Source organism: Ascidiella aspersa, chromosome 4 (assembly GCF_963924565.1).
Source record: "Ascidiella aspersa chromosome 4, kaAscAspe10.2, whole genome shotgun sequence".
NCBI lineage: Eukaryota > Metazoa > Chordata > Ascidiacea > Phlebobranchia > Ascidiidae > Ascidiella > Ascidiella aspersa.
In genome coordinates this window covers 31,563,670-31,584,942 of record NC_139450.1, presented here as the reverse complement: position 1 = coordinate 31,584,942, position 21,273 = coordinate 31,563,670, and the positions used below count along the sequence as shown (strand labels likewise).

The following is a 21,273-nucleotide window of genomic DNA, read 5'->3' as shown; positions in this document are numbered from 1 at the left end:
ATAAATAAATACTGCAAAATTAGGTTCCATCGACCTAGGCAAGAAAAATTTATTAGTTAGAACTATGCCCGAGTGTTTCATTCCGATATTATTGGCAAAAAGTATCGCGATGCGATTCAATACCAAATGACGTCATTGTTGTAACAAAACAAAATTAATAATTACAAATGGCTTTCATGATATTAAACTAACATTTGCTCTTTAGTTTTTAGTGCATCATTTTCTAAAAAAAATTCGCACTCTTGTAGCTAATGTGTTGTATCATAAACATGGCTCTAAAGCACTAGTAAAAAGGATGTACACCGATCCCATTTTATCGGACATCCCTAGTTACAACCTTATGTTTTTACAAGAAAATCAATCAGGCTTCTGTAAAATATATGGAGATCAAAAATTGTCTTGTCATTTACTCAATCACTTGTACACTCTTTGTGAGGTATCAGCAACTGGACATTTCCGCAGTGGTGTTCTACGTTAAGGTCTATGATTTGGGATTTTTACTCTTCACAAGGGCGTTTTGTTAGTCACGAATTGTATGAACCTTATAAAGCACAACCACAAAAGCCTGTTTTTTCACCCAGGTGCGTTTCTCCAAACCCCCTCTGTCGGTCTACATCAGGGGTCGGCAACCTACGGCCCGCGGGCCGGATCCGATGAAATTCATCCGGCCCGCCGCCTCTTTGATAAATTAGAAACGAGTCTATTTCACACACTTTTTGACTATTTTAACTACGTAAGAGCGAAAAATGTTCGCGCTTCGCGCGAATGACCATTCTACGTCCGGTTTGTTTTCGTTTTGACGCTGTCTTTTCAACTAGATTAGCTCTTTATTACCGTTGCGCCGTGGAAGGTTGCCAAGTGCGTCGCGGAAAAACGGAAAACGTACTTATTCTAAAATATTGGACATATATTTTTTTAACATTTTATTTATTTTTCATTTTCGGCAATGTATGAAAACTTGCAAGAAATTTAAAAGAAATGCCCGTATATAAAAAAAAAAATCGCGCTCGCTTCGCTCGCCAGGTCTACTTTGACCTCAAAAGGTTAACAAACACTAAGCTATAAATTCCCTGTGAATGTTATCGCGTTCCATCAAAGTAGTTTTATTACACTTTTCATTCGTTGCACGGATGAAGAATGTGTGAACTCTAATTCTAAAACAAACAAACGCTTTTTGTCACGCTTTGCACCAACACTTTACTGCCTCCTTAAATGTAATTAAACACGTTTTTAAGTGCAAAAACGATTCGAGGCCCACCTGATTCACAGTTCTAACATTTCAATAACACCATTATTGGTTAACATTTTGTGCGGCCCGCAGAGACTTTTCTGAGTTTGGTTTTGGCCCGCAACTAGAAAAAGGTTGCCGACCCCTGGTCTACATATATAGACTGTGTTTTTAGATTTGTGTCTTTAAGCAATAATTTCTGACATATCAATCGGCCGTAAACATAGTCGACTTTTCTGACTAAATTAAAAAAGTTATTCAAAGTCGGAGTGCTGAATTACCTCTCGGTACTGCCTTGTCATACTTTCAATCGCCTCACACTTACTATTGATGGCAACAAACTTTTAAACAGTAGTACAACTTGTAGTAAAAGTTCGGTATATATTTTGAACGTCGATTCGCCATAAAAATCACAATATTTTGCGCGTTGCCTGCTATATGCAAAGAACTTTCGTCTACCGCAAGAAACTTTGCGTGTCCGCGTCGACGAAAAACACCTGCTAGTAGTTATTTACATCAAGGCATTGCGAATTTAAACTGTTTCTGCAACCCGAAACCGTACAGAGGCAGCAGCATATAAAGCAAGTCAATCCTGGTTTTGACACCGATGCGAAATCTTTGAAGCATAATGCTTGGAAGGTTGTAGAGATACGTAATAAGAATACCAAAATTCATACACAAGTAGGGAACATTTTGTGAGCGTTTCGAATAAATCTTTATTCATTTTTAACGTCTTCTTGTATTTTCTCCTCAGTGTCTGGCAATAAACTTTAGAGCATAATGGTTGCAGTTAGACGTAGAATGATTATATCAAAGTCCATACAGAAGTAGGTAGTATTTCGACTGTTTCGGATAAATCGTAGTCTATGTTGAAAATGAATGAAGATTTATTCGAAACGTCCAAATTCTACCTACTTCTGTATGGGCTTCAATACTTCTATTACGATGCGAAATCGTTTTTGTTCACAAAGAGCGTTCGAACGCACAGCTGCGGTAACGGCGACGATTCTCATCCTGAACGTGATGACCTTCAGTAACCCGCGTGGCCTGACGTCATCCCACCTCCAAAGTGACGTCATAGACTACCAAACGTTGCACTGTTCGACCGGCCGCATCGGGGTACCCGGTGCGCAGCGAAAGGCCTCGGCGAATCTTCGGAACTGCGAAACACTCCCGATTACCCTGCAACAAGAGAAATTACGTCACGCCATGCTGCGCTTTGTCGCCACCTGACGACGATTTATTTTCTCTTAGCCTTCCGAGCGGTGGTAGTAAAGCGCTAAACGTATCGTACTTGTTGCGCATAAACAATAGACTGTTGTTGTATATGCAAGCAGTTTTACTGCACGGCATCATGCCACTTTTTTTAATTTATGTTTCCTGCTTGATTTCACATTATGTGTCACATAAAAATCAGTTCCATAAGTTTTGAAAACAATTGGACAACATTTTTACAGTTTTAAGTACGCTTTAAGTACGCTAAGCGGTCGATGAAAAATGTAAATTATGTTAGCCTCGAGTAAACCAAACAATCAATCATGTTTATATAAGTCACCCAACCAATCAAATCCAATCTAAAATTATAATTCAAGGCATTTTGGTCAAAAAACATAAGTTAAGTCTAGTTATTTAGATCAAAAGACTAAAAAGTCAGGTCATTTAAAAATAGTGACTTTAGTGTCAATGCAACACTGGAACTCTGTACACCTTACAGTGTTTGGATCGTTTAATACTGGAAAAAGCAGACAGTATTTTGTGACAAAATTCGGGTGCTACATTTTGCTTTTGAGTGAATTTCGTCCATTAAAGAGATCTTCAGGGTACGGCGCACCACCTCGCAAATAAAAAAATAAAACGACAATGGTAAAGTGGGAAACAATCTTCAAGAAGTTCTAGCGCAACCTTTACAACGTTCTAGCGAAATGACTGTGGGAAAATCTTGTGCCCTTACAGGCTTGTTCATTTTTTACAAGTAAAATGTATGACCTTATTAGCTAATTTCTCTAGACCACCGTTTTATTATCGTGAGCCAAGGTTGACATTTATCAGCGAAGGTCGGGGAAATTTCTATTGACGTGCGGTAAGTCAGTCACTTAGGGTTATTTTCATTCTGTAAATCGCTTCGATGCGTGACCTCAAATGTAACTGGCGGATCAGACCGTCGGGAATTTGGGCTGATTCCCGATGGGCCACTTCGCTGAGTGACTGGATAGTGTATTAACGTTTGCGGGAGGACGCCAAATGAAATGTGGGCTATATACATGCCAAAATATACGCTCGTTTTTGTGTTTTCAATGTATGGGTCTTGGCCATCTATATTTTTAAATTTTAAAGCTTATCAGGTTTGAGATATCGCTTATTTGTACGTGAGAAAAACATGCCTAAATTTCCCTAGCGTTGATTTTATTTGTACGGGCCTGAGCCGCCTAAACTTCCCAACCGATTACAATTGGCAAATTTTCTTAAAGCAGAAAAGGCAAAGGCGTTGGCACTACATTGTCAATGTTAGTACAGAAAGCGCAAATGTGTTGGTATAAATAAAACCAAGGCCACAGAGTTGGTTAAAAATAACCAGAGTCAAACTCCCGAGTCTGATTCGGCCAACAAAATAAACCCGAGTCCGGCTCAGACTCTACAGCATGTATTTTACAATTTACGTAACTAAAATAAGTTGCATATTCAGCAACCCCCTAATAAGGGTGCCATATAATTGTTCACCCACAATATATGGTTGGAATATATCCAACCATTTGCTATTCCACCCTTACAATTTACAGCTGGCGGCAATCAGTTTTGAAATCCGGTAGTGCGCACGTCGGGCTCAGTAGTTTTATGGTCTTAGTAGAATCCCGACTCCAGCAAAACAAACCGACCCCGTCGAGTCCCAAGTCCGATTCAAAATCCTGGATATAAGACATAGTGAACGCTACTAACCTAAAATTCTCCGGTGAGTGGTTGCTTCGCGTGAGTTGAAACCGCTCGGACGCCCCTGTGCGTTTCATGCACCAGCTCTGCGCGAAGCTGACGAAAAACAGCTGGTCGGCGTCCATACCGCTCACCGGCAGGGGGCGCTGTGCGCGCAGCTCTTTCCGGTGTTCTGTCACCCAGATGCGATAAGCCTGCGAAATAATACGGAACCGACAATGATGGTGACTGTATTGCAATTTATATTGATTTCAATATAATTAAGTTTGTATTGTACTTTTCTGGTGCTGGGCAAGTTGATTAGTGGGTGTGAGCCACAAGAAATGAATATTTAGGTAAATCAGAACTTAAAGTTTTTCTTACGATAAGTACAATCGACTCTGTAAACGTGCGCGTTTAAAACTTCACGAGTGAACAGCACGAGACTGCTCATTTTGGCATAAACTGCCTGCACTTGAATATTTTATACCAGACCTAATAGTAAAATACCTTGTAAACGATTTTGAGTCCTCCCATGTCGGCGATATTTTCTCGTAATGTCATTCCACCGTCCAACTGCAGTAATCAACCAAAACAAATCGTTTATACACCATCGAATAAAATTTATATCATTTAGTGTTGACTAAATTTCGTAGTAGTTTTACGTTTACATTCGGCGAGTTTGCGATGGCTTTTCGGTGTGCTATTGATACGGAAGCCGTAATCGTTGGTCATAAAGCAACTTCCGAGGGGTTAGATCACAGATGTTATTAAACACATATGTTTGTGTGTGTCTTTCATTAGTTTACGTTTAGTAAGACACAAGTGGATATATTTGCTGTCGACTTGGGTATAATGACGGAACGACCATCGAGCACCGCTATTTACACGGGTTTACTAGCCTAGTATTTAACGTAGTCTAATGTATATTATGTTGATCCATCTTGGTAATCGTGCTATTAGTTAACGAAAACTGTAACAAGTCTAAACCGCTAGCGACCCATTTTTAAGGTTAACGAAATTCCTATTATAAGCAGGCATTAGCTTATATGTAACCAATAGTAACCATGTTTTTCAAAGTTTAACGAAATTCTTATTATAAGCAGGCATTAGCTTATATGTAACCAATAGTAACCATGTTTTTCAAAGTTTAACGAAATTCCTATTATAAGCAGGCATTAGCTTATAGTTAACCAAAAGTAACCATTTTTTTCAAAGTTTAACGAAATTCTTATTATAAGCAGGCATTAGCTTATAGTTAACCAAAAGTAATCCTGCCATGTTGTGCTTGGTTAACAGAGCCATATTCTGCGTATATAGAAGAGTATTTAAGCATCAAAGCCGAACGCACCTTAAGGTTTTGTGATTTCACCTCGTAACTTGAATACTTCCGTAACACGCAGTCAGTAATATCTCCGGGTGCCTCGAACACTAAAAAAGCGGAAGAAATTTTAACGACAGTTTTTCAAAACAGAATCAGTAAAAAATGTCAAGCCCATACAGAAGTAGGTGGTATTTTGAACGTTTCGAATAACTTTTTATTCATTTTGAATTTGGTGAGAAAACACTGATCCGTGAATAACTCGTTATTCGAAAAAATTAAAATGGTGCCTATTTAGTATTTATGCATGGGCTTTGAACGTCTAACTACAACCTCAAGCCATTAACTTAGGATTTTTTCGAAACGTTCAAAATGGTTCCTACTTCTCTATGGGCTTTGATATTGACTACAACCTCCGACCATTATGCTCCGAAGTAAAACAAATCCGTTCACTTTTTTTTGCAAAAAAGACACTGTTTCTTTATCCTGATCGTTTTCAAAACATAGAAAAAATATTGAGTCGTTCTTGCAAACGACAGACGATAGGTTTAGGTTACAGCAGTATCAAATTACACGATTGGCCTACCCCAAGTTTCAAATCCGTGTAGAATCTCGTGCGCAATCGTCGAGCCGATCGATCCGAAGTTCAGCACCCTTATAAGAAAGCTAATTAGAACACATTCTCCGCTGCTAAACGAACTTCTAGAAAGACCCTGTTGTACAGCGTGTACACTCTACAGCTATACAAGCAGGACTAAAAATTGAATTTGTATGCAATACATGTTAAGAACATTGATTCAATTGGACAGACACCTTTATAGCAAACGAAGTTGAAAACTACATAAGCCACATTTTTGTTTTCAAATTACATAAGTCACAAAATTATGATTTGGCCAGAAATGAGTTCTATAGTTGTTAGTTGAGGCCTACGTCTCTGTGGTAAAAATTATCTGAAAACTCTACTGTATTCGCTTATTACCCAGAACCATAATTTTCGTAGCTGTGTGTTTGTATTTTTAATTCCTTTACGTTCGATGTCCCGAATAAATAACCTATCCATCTATTACCACCGAATTCTATATAAAGCGTCAATTTAAGTGGAAAAGTTTCCTAAGGCAAATACTCAGTTAAACAAAAATATTTTAAGGCCAAGTTCAACAATAATGAGCTTCTTTTAGCACATGAGCATCATCGATTGAGTGATATACAAAACCAATGTAGTTAAAAACGTGATTTTTTGGCAGCTATACAAATCTTTAAAGTCGATTATCTCAAAATTTGTATTTTGTGACTGAAGTAGTTCTTTAACTCAGGTCTTCAAATGTCAAATTAATATTTTTAATGATTTCTAAATAAATAAAATATTGGTTAAAATGTTTAACACCCTAAATAAAAACAAAAGCAAATTGAAAACAATTGGCCATGCCAAGAAATTTGTCTCCTAAATTGTTTTTTCGTTTTATAATAAATCTGCAACTTCGCTTATAACGTGTACGATATCAACGTTTAAGTTCTTAAATTAATATTTTTATTGATTTCTGATTAGATTAAATATTAGTTAAAATGTTTAACACCTTAAATAAAAAAGAAGCAAATTAAAAAAAAATGGGGAATCCCAAAAAAATTATTCTCCAAATTTGTTTTTCTTTTATGGTATATCTTTAAACTCGCGTATAACGTGTACGACAGAAACGTTCAAGTCAGCTCACATCGGTGATCGTAGGTCGAACATAGGAGGTTGTAGCAGACCGGCTGGAATGATCATTTCGTTGGTTTGTCTCATGTAGAAGGCTCCCGTGCTGTAAAACGGCAAAGTCCATCTGTAACAGGGCCCTGGTTTAGAAACGAAAAACGAATACAACCTATTCCTAAAGAGAGTAGCTGTGCTGGTTCAGAGTTAATTTGTCATTCATTGTTACGCCTTAGTTGGATAACTAAAAAAGTGTGAGCGTTTAAATTAACTATAATTCATGAATTTATTTAATAATTGTTGTGAAAATTGACTTCGGGTACCGATAATAAAGCGATTCCGCTGTCAACATGTTAATCAGGTATAAAAAATTTCAAAAATTATTATTTATGGGGTCTTGTAGTTTCCCATGGGCAAGTATAAAAATTGGCAAATTGTAATTCCTGCTCGCTAATTAAGTAAATATTCTTTAGACTTTTTGACTTGGTCAAATTCAGTCATTTGTAAATTCTGGTCATTTAAAAGAGAAATATATTTCGACACTAAATAAGGCGTCATCATTTACCAGAACTTACAAATTACAATTTACACGTAAGGGCGAGAAGATATCTTCATATTTTACATATTCAGTTTGCCACCGTTTAAGTATTCTGAAATCTCTGACCTTATAAATGAAATAAAAATATACACACGCTGCGTATGTTTACGGCGACCACCATTTATAATACAATCGATCCAAAATCTACATTTAAAAATAAAAAAAATCATTAAAATTCCTCTCCTTACTCATTTCGCACGACTGATTGTCCCAGTTTGGCGACAGTCTTCAATATCCTCGACTTAACGCTTTCCAGGTAGTTGTTAAAGAAAGAATCCTCGCTCACCTGAAACTAATCAGAGCAAAGCGGTTAAAGTTAGGTGCGCAGAGCACTTTAAATTATCGATCTTTTTCCGTCCACGGTTCCGTTAGCGTAAGCATGACGTCATGCGGCTTTATACCTGCCAGGGCTGCGGAGTTGTTTAAAAGTAACTCGAGTCCGACTTCGGCAAAAAATAAACCCGAAGACGACTCCAAAGACCCGAGCCCGACCCTGACTCTACAGTATGTAATCCGGAAATTTGCGTTACAAATACAGTGGATATTCAACAATCCACTTATAGGGGTGTCATATAATTTATTCACTCAATATATGGTTGGCAAATATCCGCCATATGCTATTACCTTTTTACAATTTACGGTTTTTCTTCCTTATCAGTTTCGAAATTTGGTACTGCGCATGCGCATGTCGGACTCGGGAATCTGGTAGCTTTACGTGGTCGTACTCCAGTCCCGAGTCTGATGTAAGCCAAATGCGCATCCTACTTAAAAAGTGTTTTCTATAAAGGCCTATATATATATAAATGTAAAATCATAGTGTTTGCCTAAAACTTCGAGCAAAATGGCGGTTTAGAGCTAAAAAGTTAATTTGTAATCGTAATAACACTTACGTCGTATTGGCGCTCAACTAATGCCGGATATTTGTAGAGTCGTTCGTCAAACCCAATCTTGAACGCCATGTTGTTGAGCTGAAACAACAATAGCAGTGTTATGCGGTTTATCGGGAGCACACAATAAGATCTAAAAATCAATAATATCTTAAGCAGAAAAATCCATGCAACCATAGCATTAAGACCAACGACCTATTAAAGCCAAATTTGCAGGGGGTTAGAAATTGAGTTAGGGTTAAAATTCTTAGAGAGTTAGTGATGTAATTAGGGGTGGGATTTAAAGTTAGGTAGAATGTTGCATAGGTCGTGTTCTGAACATTTAAGTCTTATTCCGACTGGTTTAGCGCTTATTTCGATTTATACGCTATTACGACTACAAACCTTTAGTCCTATTTTGGTCTTATTCCGAACTGTGTTTTATTTGGACGCTGATGTTGTTCTTAGTTCGGTCTTATGGCTGGAGTCGGGTTTAACGTTACTTCGTTAACTGATACATTCAGCAGCCCTCTAATAGTGTTACCTGAGTGGTCATTTGGGCGCGGATGGTGCGGTTGGCCCATGGCAGAGTTTCCAAGTTCCGACTGAACGCCTGCTTCACATACCTTGTAATTTCCTCAACCTGAAAAGTGTACAAGCAATTTGCTGTAACGGTTAAACCCAATGTGGTAAACAAGTCATTTTAAAATGAAGTCCAGGTCAAGTCATTTTTTAAAAAACTTTAGTCCAATTCAAGTCATTTTTAAAAGAAGTGAAGTCCAAGTGATTTTGAATAAATAACAAGTTATATCCCAGTCAAGTCATAATTAGAGCAAGTCAATTTCAAATCAAATCCTTGTCATAAAAATTAAAGTTTATACTATTAAAATTCGTAAACTAGTCCCGATTATGAGCAGTAACTTAACTAAAAAATAACACAAAACGCAACATATAGCAAGCTAATTGTTTTACGTCGAAAATTTAAGATAAATACCCAATTTTCTAAAAAAATGCTCAATAAAAACACTTAATTTTAACACAAGTCATTTGTTTGAAAGACTTCAAGTCAAAGTCAAGTCAAGTCGTTTTGTCCAAAAGACTCAAGTCAAACCAAGTCATTTGAAAACAGTGACTTAAGTGCACTTAAGTCAAGTCGTTACAACACCGGTTAAACCGAATGCTAAATAAGCGAATATAAAAATTTAGTGAAGATATACCGTCACATAAAGCGCTTTGTTCTAACCTTTGAAATATCAACTTACCTTTCTTTTCGCCTCCGGAGGAAATGTGGCACGCACGAACATTATACCGACCGCGGTTGCGAATTGCTGCTTCACAAACCACAGACATTCCTCAGACCTCTGCATCGTATCCTTAAACGTTGAAAAAAAAACTTAAAGAAACGTTTACTACCGGAGATATACCACCAAATAAATTTTTGTTACAATTTATGGGTACAATATGTAAAAAAAAAACTTTGTTTACTTTTTAAGAGCGTTGGTAACTGTCGGTGTTACAATCAGGTTGCACTATATAAAGACAAAATGTGTTGATTCTCTATACAAACTTTCGCACAACCGTGCTTCATCAGGTCAAGTAGAAAAACAAACACGCTCATTTACAACGACTCTCAGAATTGTCACTAAACGGCTAGACCAGGGGTGGACAACTTGTTCTGGTCGCGGACCAAAATCAAACTCAGAAAGGTCTCTGCGGGCGGTTAAATTTTAACTGTGTAGACTTTACGCATCTTATTATAACAACCAAAACGACTGTTAATCAGGAATAAAACTAAGATTTTGTAATGGAAACGCGGTCTAACTATAAAATATTTGCACAAAGCGCAATAAAATTTTGCTTTTAACTATAGTTTAAATAGCAAAAAAATGAGGAATAACCTCGTGCCCAGTTTGAAAAATAGCCCCTGGGCTAAACCAAGTCCGATTGCCTGCTTCAACATTCGCATTATAGCTAGTTACTTATGACAATAAGGTGTGCGCGCCTTGGAACACATATTTTTATCTCTTAGGTGGCAATATCCTTGGTTATATAGTATATGTACTTTACCTTTGTCGTTCCGTAAATGTCGTATCGCAACTCAGGAGCAACGTTTCGGAAAGGGACGGACAATCGTGATGACCATGAGAAGACAAACCTCCACACCAAGTAGTTGTGAACCACTCTGTGTTAGAACAAATCTTGTGTTAAACACATTCGAATTACTTCGGCCACAGCAAAAAACAAAAAAACGTCGTGTTCGTTTTCTATTGGCATCATGGTTGAGTTATACCAAAGCTTGATAATAACTTCTGAAACTGGCGTGTGACGATATTGGAATCACCTTAACTACCAACGTTACCTTGAAGAAAATCAAAATAAATTACGACTTCCTGTATTCTGTTTGTTGACAGGACGTTTTGCAAAGTTCGTGGTATTTCAATAAGGATAATGCATGGTTTGCCCATGTATTTAAAATTGCCAAGATGACAAATCGCTTGTTGCATAAAGTCCATTATATTTGCCTACCTCCGATCCGTGGTCTCGAGCAGCCGCGAAAGATCCCGAAAGTAGCTCTCGGTTCCCTGGATCATTAGCTCAGTGTTCGGCGTCAGTGGTACGCTCACACTGATTCGCTGGAAGATCCAAAACCAGTCGATCTGAGAATGTTTATCGGTAATTCATTGGACGTTAAGTGTTGTTTTTAAAAACCGGTGTTGTAATGACTTAAGTGCACTTTACGTTTGCAAATGACTTTACTTGACATGAGTATTTTGGGCAAAATGACTTGACTTGACTTCGGTCTTTTAGACAAATGACTCGGGTTAAAATTAATGTTTTCATCAAGCATTTTTGTTATAAAATTGTGTTATTTATCTTTACTTTTGCACATAAACAATTTGCGTATTTTATGTTGCGTTTATGTTATTTTTTTAGTCGGACTTTGACTTAAGTTATTTTACGAATGACTTAGACATATTTTACTTAAATCACTGTTAAAACCGTTTTTATATGAGACACAACTGTTTTCTACCAGTTAACGTTCTGCATAGGTATGCAAAAAAAAAGTTAAAATCGAGCCTCGTTATATTTGTAGTTGACCTTTAACGTAAAGTTGCTACTAACAGAATGTAGAAAGCATTGGTGACATGGTTGTTTCACGACTTGCTCCTTTAGGTCAAACGACTTAAGTCAAGTCATTTAGGTAAAAAAAACTCAAGTCAAGTCAAGTCAATTAGGTCGAAAAAACTTAAGTCAAGGAATTTAGGTAAAAAAACTTGAGTCAAGTCAAGTCATTTAGTTCAAAAGACTTAAGTCAATTCACGTCACTTGAAAACAGTGACTTAAGTGCAACTCATTACAACACTAAATGATTGCCTCATTACTATTCCATCCCATAAGTCTTTGCGATTCGTTAGCAATCAACAAATAGCGCCATTTGCGTCAAGGGAAGCAAAAAAATTCCCATGCAGACTTAGTCAGGCGGGAATACATTTCCATTTCGCCGCATTCTGCCACTGCCATTTTCCCTCTCCGGCGCAAAGCAATGTCGGCCGACACGAAATTTCGTTTTCGCCGCCCGGCGTCACACTTTAATTCGATCTAACATCGCTCCGTCATCTTTCTGGGTCGCGCCGGTGAGGCAATAACCATGTCGGGAGCGTCACGAGAGCGACGGACGGTGCTTTTTGAGTCGATTGCGCGCGCGCATTATGCCAGATCGATGGACTTCATATTGTCCAGCAATCCAGAGTCAATTTAACGCCTGACGCGCCCGTCAGTTGGCCGACAGAAAATCAGACAGACGGACCAAACGACGGAGGGGGACTTCAGTTTGACGCTAAGTTTTTTCTCGTTTGCGGTACACCGAGGCGATGGTCTATTTTAACTACCAGACTTGTATAAAAAAATAGCCTGTCAAGGAAAGTATATATAGCCTAGGTCGCCGAAAATACTCGTCTCGTAAAAAGTAATGTAAAGCACTTATGTTTTAGCTGACTCGGTTTTTTTCCTGCTTAAAGAAAAGCTAGCCATAATTAAGTTGCAAAGAATTGAGAAAAGCGAATAATAAAATACAACAAGTTTCAACGATATACAAATTGATTTACCACTCTTCTGTCTTCTCACTTACAGATATTATTGTAAGAAAAAAGGATACTTAAAAAATCGAAATAACAACAGTACACAACAAATACTACAATTTTTTTAGAGCGAAGTTAGTATAGTCCAACACGCGGCTCGCGAGTTTCATGTTGCACTTTTTTTTTATTTTTTTTTTATTTTTTTTTTAGAATGTGTCGATTTCGTTTGGGTAAGGTTAAGTTATCGATTATTGCCGGTTCAGACTGTTTGTCTTAATACCATTGTATGGTAAGTAACCCTTTTAAAACAAGATACACGCAAAAAACAGTGCCTTTTTGCACTTCGCGAAAACATTTGTTGGTTTTCTCTGCAGCCTGTAAATCAATAACCTTCAAGTTATTTGTTTAAATCATCTTAAAAATGCCATTATATCGAACACGTGGCGTCTTGTTCCAAATCAAACTTTTGTCTGTTTAACCAAATAAAGGCATTTTTTGTCTTACTTAGTTTGATCGATTTGATGAAGTGAGCAAGAAAAGGATTTATGGGTTATTCTTTTCTTTCCTTGTGTGTATGTGGCTCTTTGCGGTTAACCAAGTAAAAAATGCTCTTGGTATCTGACTGGTTGGCCACCCATTTCGGTATGAAATCACTTAGGTTTGTATTTTTGTTGTATGGTGAAATCAAAAATAAATCTTTGTCTGTTTTTCTTCAGGACTAAAATCCGGGCGCCAATGCAAACGGCTATTTCAAAGTGCGATATCATCCGATCGCAAGAAATTAGTTCCGATGTCACGCCCGCTAAGTAACGCGACCCGCGCCTGCTCGCGAAATTACGCTCTACTCCAGGGGTTCTTGAACTTTTTTTACAGCCCCTAATGACCCTAAACACACAGAAATTCAAAAATGACGTCATAAATTGACGTCACAATACAAATGTACTTAATGAATCTAAATCTGTTGATTTCGGTCGAAAAAAATGTGAAAGTGAAATAGAGTCTAAATGCATTCGATGCAAATCCGTTTTTTTTTTAATTAAACTGTTTTTTTTTCTAATATTTGTTACTTCTTAAATAAAAAATATAATCTTTCCAATATGCCTTCATGGACCCCTAAAACTATTTCACGGATCCCCAAAGGGGTACATGGACCAAAGTTTCCCATGTTCTACCCAAAACAGCAAGACAATATCAGCACCAGCTTCAGCAGCCGGTCCGCGATCGCTTGCTGTGTTGCGGGCAAACCTGGTAGCGGATGAAATTCAATCAGGAGCTCTTGCCCCCGGACGCGGCTTGCTGCTTTGCGGCGCCGTACAAGCTCGTGAATTATTAACGACAATATTGCTAGAATGAAGTATGGCAATCCGACGGAGCGAATGGCAACTTGGCCGGATCTCGGGGACGCTAAGTTGGTATCGCTGTGCATTTTTAGAAAATTGGGCCTAAAGCTGAATACAGGCCTAAAAAAGCATTCGAAATTTCGTCATTAACAGTCATTAGGCGACTATTGCACAAAAGTAAGCTATTTTGTTAGAAATAGAACATTACGCTAGGGCGCGTGTAGAACTACAAGCGTTTACTATTTTACTATTTTGCAGATGTAACATAAAAACGTTTGCTTTTTCAATAACCCTTTTGGCTGAGAAGTGCAAGCAAAATTATGAAATTTGACTTCATTTACACGAGATACATAATCTTTGGCATTCTCCTAAAAACTATTTTGTCAAATTCCATATACAACAGTTTGGTAGCCTTAGTATGTACACTTTGATCCATGTTTTCCGCAAACGCACTTTAGATAAGCATGTGGGCCATGTGATAAGGGCGCTAAAATAGCAAACAAACGAATCCCTCATCAGTATAACGAGAAATTTTCTAAATGAACTTTGTTCTGTACATTTTTTTTGGACACGTAGCAGTAAATATTTAAGACGCACTGTTCAGGGAAAGGAAACTTTTTTGCGATGATTTAACGATAGACAACTATATTTTTCTCATTGATGGGAGCCTGTCAAATGCCGAGCAAACTGCCTTCAATTTAGTCTCGCATTTTAACGCGTAGCTATTGATTTTACGCTATATGCGACAGGCAGGACGAGTATGAACTAAGTGCTTGCACTTGTGATATAAGCCTATTGAAGGACGGAAAGTTTCATTCATTCCATTTAATTGCATCAGTCGAATCGATGGACGGTTATTCGCGTCAGGAAACCGCAATCGGAGAAGATCGCAAAACGTCGCAAAGTGACATTAATCTCATTTTAAGGCATAGCGCTGGCAGACTTGGACGCCTGATCGATGCACATCGCCGAAATCAATACACCGCTCCTATGCCGACGCGAAATAGGCGAGAGTTCGTCAGAATAAAGGACTTACTTGAGGGCAGAGCTTGCCCAGGTCCGCGATCGTGATCTTCCTGTATTGCTGCGCTCGTATTTGCTGAATCGGAACTTGTATCTGCGCAAAAAAGCAAATTCAACTTTACCAACACTATTGCTGTGGCCGAAGAGTCTTTGTCAACATATTAACGAAAAAATTTAAGTTCCTACTTAAATTTTTTTTTTTAAGTTTAAATACACGAGTAACGACAGGTTTCATTCGAATTAAAGAACTAACGATGCCAGTAAAGACGAAATATATATTCCTTAAATAATGTCTGATCGTGTCTTTACGCGGGTTTTTAAACTTCGAGTTTTATTCTTTATTTACCCTTAAAATTCCGTGCGGATAAGCAATGAAGAAAAATCTATTTACACCTGTACATCAACCCTAAGTGTATTGAATGTATAATGCTTAAACCCATATTATAAATATAATAAATACAATTTCCCAGAAAAAATACCTTCTTTCCAAAACTGTACATCAACCCTAACTGCATAGAAATGTTTAATACTTAAACCCAATATTATCATAAATACAAGTTACCACTTACAAAGGTACCTCCTTTTCACAAAAACAGGGAAATTAGGTGCATTTCACCGATTTACGTAACCTGCGGCGACGAACTCTTGTTTTTCGACTTCTCTGACTCACCTGCGCCAGCTCGTACTCGAACGAGTAAACCTCGTTTACGATCCGCGGTATGTTGGAAGCACCGAGTAAGCCCAGCAGCTTGGTGGCCCATTTGACGAACGACTTTTCCCACATGCTTGGCGTACTTCCCTGTAAAGCGAAATTTTAATCGAGTAAGATGTCATCCCGCCACCCGTCGCCTGCTCAGACCCGAAAACAAGCTGTTTAATGCCGTAACACATAAGTCACCTAAACGAAAAAAAAACATTCGATCTCTCTCGGTTTTCGTTGACTAAACTGCATTTTGTGCTTTATCTGAACCAACAAAACCATAGGTGTCAAAAAGGGTCCCGTGAGAAAATTTTGTCCGGCCGCGCACATTAAGGTATGAAATAATTGAATATCCTATTCAGTGCCTCATGTGTTTAGTTTTTTGCGCGGGGTGATCTGCATGGCAACACTTTGCCCTTTCATCAATTAAAGAGCATTGATTTTAACAAGTGTGTTTACCTATAGCGGTAAATTGTCGCTAGTAAGCCGGGCGAATATTCGATAACAATAAAAATAAAAATGTAACAAGTCACCCAAGCTATATATAGATTTGTTGTTGTACAGTCCGACCCATAAAACTTAATTTGATTTTAAATTAGGAAGATTATCATTAATTTAACAAATTATTTCGAAAAAAGATCTTGAAGCTTCAAAGTTAACAAATTATTTCGAAAAAATACCTTGAATTTTTAAATTAAACATATTATTGAGAAAAAAATCTTGAATCTTCAAATTCAACAAACTATTACGAAAAAAATCACCAACCTGTGAAGTATAGAATGACCTGTCTGGAAAGGTCAAAATTCCGTCCTGCCCAACCTAAATTAAAAAATAAATTGTTATCGTCTTGGTTACAGATTATCTTACTATGAATATATTGACATTGGATAAACAACACACTTGTACCTTTGTGCAAACATAGACCCAGCTCGTAGAATGCAATTTGCTGAGTGACAACAAATATTGTATTGTGGAGAACCTACTCATATCATACACAGCTACGCAATAAAGCACCAACCGATTTAGTATATTCATTTACTTTTAAATGTTGTTGCCAATTTTTGTGTAAGCTTAAAACCTATTTTAGTTCAAAAATAGCTTCGTGGACGCCATGTTGTTTTTTATTTGTGCTTTTTTAGGATGGGTAATTACAAAAAAAAACTCTTTAAGTGAACAAGTAAACCAGCAAAATAACGTGCACTACATTTTGGCGCAAGCAAACCGTCGGCCGGTTAGCTCAGTTGGTTAGAGCGTCGTGCTAATAACGCGAATGTCGCGGGTTCGATCCCCGTACTGGCCACACTGCCTTGATAGCTCAGTCGGGAGAGCGTTAGACTGAAGATCTAAAGGTCCCTGGTTCAATCCCGGGTCGAGGCAATTTTTAATGAAGTTTCGTCACTGCTTTAAATGATTTGACTTCAGTCTTTAAGTAAATGAGTCGGATTTAAATAAAATATTTTCATAAATGTTTTTTTAAATAGGCGTAGCCTACTTAACTCATTGTTTTCACAAAAAACATTTGGCTTGCTTTAAGCCCTGATATATTTTTCAGTTACGTTATTGCTTAAAGGACGAATTTACTAATTTAAATAATTTACGTTTATTTTTATAGACTTGGACCGCGACTTAAACTTGTTATTTATAAAAAAAAGACAAAAAAAAAAACAAAAAAAAAACAAGTGCTCACCAGCAATATGTAGTTGGACGTGTTAAAAGGGTCAATGTCGACGTTAATGCCAAACAGGACGCTGACGCTCAGGGCGCCGTGGTACTGGTACAGCTGTTCGTCTAGGTTCCACGACTTACGGTTCCAGGTTCCAACGGCGTCCCAGCCCCCCAGGTCGCCCAGCTTTTCCAGGATTGGCCGCCCGCTCAGAAACTCGATGGTGTCCACGTCGATGCACGACTTATAGAAGATTTTGGCCTGTCGAACAAATGTAAATGAACCTATCGGATGCCATAGTGGCGATAACTTTTGAGCTAATAAAACTTTAAATTGAAGATTTCACTTTGGTAAAAAAAAGTTGAATTTTAATATAAAGAAAAAAGATAAGTGTAAGTATGGTAACCGTCTACTATGGTCAATAAACAAACGGACAGGAAAAATTTTGGCCTGTCGAACAAATGCAAATGAACCGATCGGCTGACTAAGTGGCGAACAGAAATTCTCCTCAAAGAGCGAACTTGATTTTCGGGGCAAAAATGGCGCCATTGCAGTGTTAATAAATATGCTGTTGCTACCATTTTGCTTCAATTTTGTGCAAAGTTGTTTGCATTATAAGGCCGTACAGTATTATAGTTTCGTGACATTCAAAGATGACATTAAACACAAGACATATAGGCTACTGCACGTGGCCAGAATAGTTGAGCTAAAACGTCAACAAACAAATAAATATCAGAAGAACTGATTTCAGTGTATTGTAGTGTTAATTGATGGCAGCACATCTGTTTGTTACATGCAATCACAGAGCTTTTAATGGGCGTTTTCCAGACACAGTCCTAGCTGGCGTTGTAACGATTTATCAACAAACACCCGCACAAGGTTTAGACGCAATTCGTTATCGCAAATCCTTTCTTATCTTGTTGTTGCTCGCGCTTTTTCTTGCATTTTTTCCCTTGGGTTTTTCATATCATATTGTACCACGAGCGTTCGGTGTAATCACACTGAAGAAGGCGATTTGAAAATGTTGCCGAAACGTTGGTTAACAATTACAATTTCCAGATGAGCGGTTTGTGTTTATTATTATCAACAAAAGGTTCAATAATTTAGTGAAATTGTTTTAAAATCTACCTGAACACAAAACTTCGTTCTTTTTTCATCATCTGCGTTGGTCAATAAAATTTCGAATGAGCTAAATGCCCTGCTTTGCCAAGACAGATCTATAATTTTGGTTTCATGGAATTTGAGTTTATTAAACACGGCTTCGTAAAATTACGACACAACGAACCCAACACAGAATCATACAGGCCTTTGTGCAAATTCGGGCAAATTTTATGGGTGGAAAAGTCGAAAACGTTTTTTTAAGTCCCCAACCATAGTTTAATGCCTAAATTAATTTGGAATCGGATCAGCACGGACATTAACCCAGTATCGGACAAGTGGCGATACTTAAACTTGACTTTGGGTATCGTTTCCGACCCGATATTATCGGACATCCCTACTCGTAACATGTGTTGCATTTCTGATCAGTGTTGTAATGACTTGAGTCAACGACTTGACTTAAGTACACTTATGTCACTGTTTTTAAATGTCTTGACTTAAGTCATTTGGGCAAAATACCTTGCCTTAACTTAAGTATTTTGGAAAAATGACTTGACTTGACTTAAGTTTTTCGGGCAAAATGCCTTGACTTAACTTAAGTATTTTGGAAAAATGACTTGACTTGACTTAAGTTTTTCGGGCAAAATGCCTTGACTTAACTTAAGTCTTTAGGACAAATGACTTAATGTCTTGGGTGAAATGAAGTGTTTTCACTAGATATTTTATAAAAATTGTTTATTCGTTGCATTTGTAATACTTTTGTAAATCAAATTTCACCTTCTCCTCAGCGTCGGTTACGTTCTGTTGAAGCTGGGTGGCTTTATCGAGTGCTGGCTTTCTCAGCAATTCGTACAGAATGCGATCGTTTTTCTCCGCTATCTGATGGCTCACTCCGTACTGGTCGTAGTGAACTTTCAAGTAGTTGTTCGCCAGCCACCCGCCGCAGGAATACTTGTAGAAATCTGGGACGGAAGATCAAATTAAAATTAAATCAATTATATTCTCGCTATGTTAAAAATGAATAAAGAGTTATTCGAAACGTTTAAAATGCTACCTACTTCTGTATGGGCTTTAATATTCTTACTACGTCTTAGTAAAACCTCGAACCATTATGCTCCGAAATTGATTATGAACTTATAGTTTTGAAAGTGAGCCTGACAGTATATTAAATGCTGTACGCCGTGTACGGTTTTGACCACATTTCTATGATATAAGGAAGGAAAGCTGGAAACCGGTCTAAAATTCCACCACTTTTTTTCTAAGTACAGTAACGAAACCAGCTGTTAAAATTGAAAATTGCAAACTGGATGAATAAATATAATAACACTTTACCCAACCGAACCCAAATGATAACCTGCACCTTAGCCCTAATTATGTGGGCCGATTTTAGTTGTAGGATTTAAGACCAGCGCCTATAAAGCTGTTTGAAATAAGTCTGGTTACTGTCCGCAATATTTTCCTGTCATAGCTTGCAATAGAATTTAAAATCTAACCTGAGCACGGATTAATGGTTTTATCCATTCTGGAGAGCATAGCTCCGGCCGTTTGTACGCAATCCCGACTTAAGCAAAACCCATCCTCCGAAGTCCCAGGCCCGGGCAAAGGATTGCGAGGGATCTGCGTGAACTTAGGCGAGCTCGGAAAGACTTGGACACTGGTCTGGGACGGCGGGGACCGCGACACTTTGTTTAGTGTCGCGTCCGCGCTGTCGCCGACCGTTAGCGACATGGTGTTGCGTGTCGCGAAGTGCGCAAGAAGGATGATCGCGGCTAGCAACAAAAGAATGAGAAGGCAGATTATGAGGCAGAGTGTTTTACGGCGCTGGAAAATACCGCGTTTCTTCTTGGGGTGTGGGTTAACATCCGGAGCTGCAACCTTGGGGTGTTCGCTCGGACTCAGCTGTTTACCATTCACCGGGCTGGTGTCCTTGCCGTTCGCCTTCTGGTAGCTCTTCTTGTCTTGCGCGAATGTGACCCGCTGTCCTGTGTTCTTGTTGTACTTTGGCTCCCAAACGTCGCCGCCAGTGTTCTGGGTTTGTCCCGGCCTTGCGGATCGCGATTCGTGCAGCGCTGAAGAGCTGTGATTGCGTAACGGCTTCTGCTGGTAGGGCAGCGTCGCGTCCTGCGCCACAATGGCGTCGCTGCGCCTCGTGTGCTGCGAGTTCTGATAGGGCGGCGGCGAGGGCGTGGCCGACACCTGGAGATGCGATTGGTTGAAGCTGAACGAAGTAGGAGGAGGTGAGGCTACAATTGGATGCCGGCTTCCGGATCGTGACACGCCGGCGGAAGATACGCGAGCCGCTCCTCCTGGGTCATGGCTGGTCGCTAGCCCAGGGGGCTGGGGGGATATCGGCCCCCTTGGTGAAGGTACTTTCCTCTTCAGTGACCCTCCATCAGATCTATCGGCCGAGCTCCTTGCATCAATCCTTATCACACTAGACTTGCGTCCAGGCTGCTGCTGATACCTGCTCGCTATCGTCTCTTGCATCTCAGGAGGAAGCTCGATCAAATCCTCCTCCACGCTTTTCGACCTTGAGCGACCTTGCTGTGACGTCACGCCGCGCTGCGAGCGGTTCGCGTACGGCGATGACGTCAGACTGCCGTCCAGTGACATCACCTGCTCGCCCGATGACGTGATTGGTTCTGCCGTAGGTCGACTCCGGCTAGAGAATGACGTCATGGTTTGTGGAGATGACGTCACGGTGACATCACCGCCCTGGAATGTCCGCAAACACTTGACTTGACTGTTTCTGTGAACGCTCAT

The 21,273-nt window shown here is 38.9% G+C and overlaps 2 protein-coding genes across 2 annotated transcripts in view; one reads left to right on the top strand and one right to left on the bottom strand.

Annotated features, from left to right (window-relative positions):
• Positions 1–2,792, top strand: part of LOC146157497 (anaphase-promoting complex subunit 4-like) — a 12,552-nt gene extending 9,760 nt beyond the window's left edge. The window contains exon 18 of the mRNA XM_083388229.1: positions 2,200–2,792. The gene's annotated coding sequence lies outside the window, so the exon portion shown is untranslated. The remainder of the gene's footprint in view (positions 1–2,199) is intronic.
• Positions 1,637–21,273, bottom strand: LOC146157496 (endothelin-converting enzyme-like 1). Its single transcript, XM_083388228.1, has 18 exons — positions 20,004–21,273; positions 19,288–19,472; positions 17,437–17,673; positions 16,515–16,568; positions 15,720–15,848; positions 15,063–15,143; positions 11,134–11,264; positions 10,675–10,789; positions 9,870–9,980; positions 9,152–9,250; positions 8,632–8,709; positions 7,930–8,033; positions 7,163–7,273; positions 6,040–6,107; positions 5,484–5,563; positions 4,643–4,708; positions 4,163–4,347; positions 1,637–2,410 (listed from the first exon to the last, which is right to left on the bottom strand). The coding sequence occupies exons 1-18, from the start codon at positions 21,271–21,273 to the stop codon at positions 2,311–2,313; spliced, it is 3,204 nt and encodes a 1,067-aa protein (XP_083244354.1). The 3' UTR covers positions 1,637–2,310.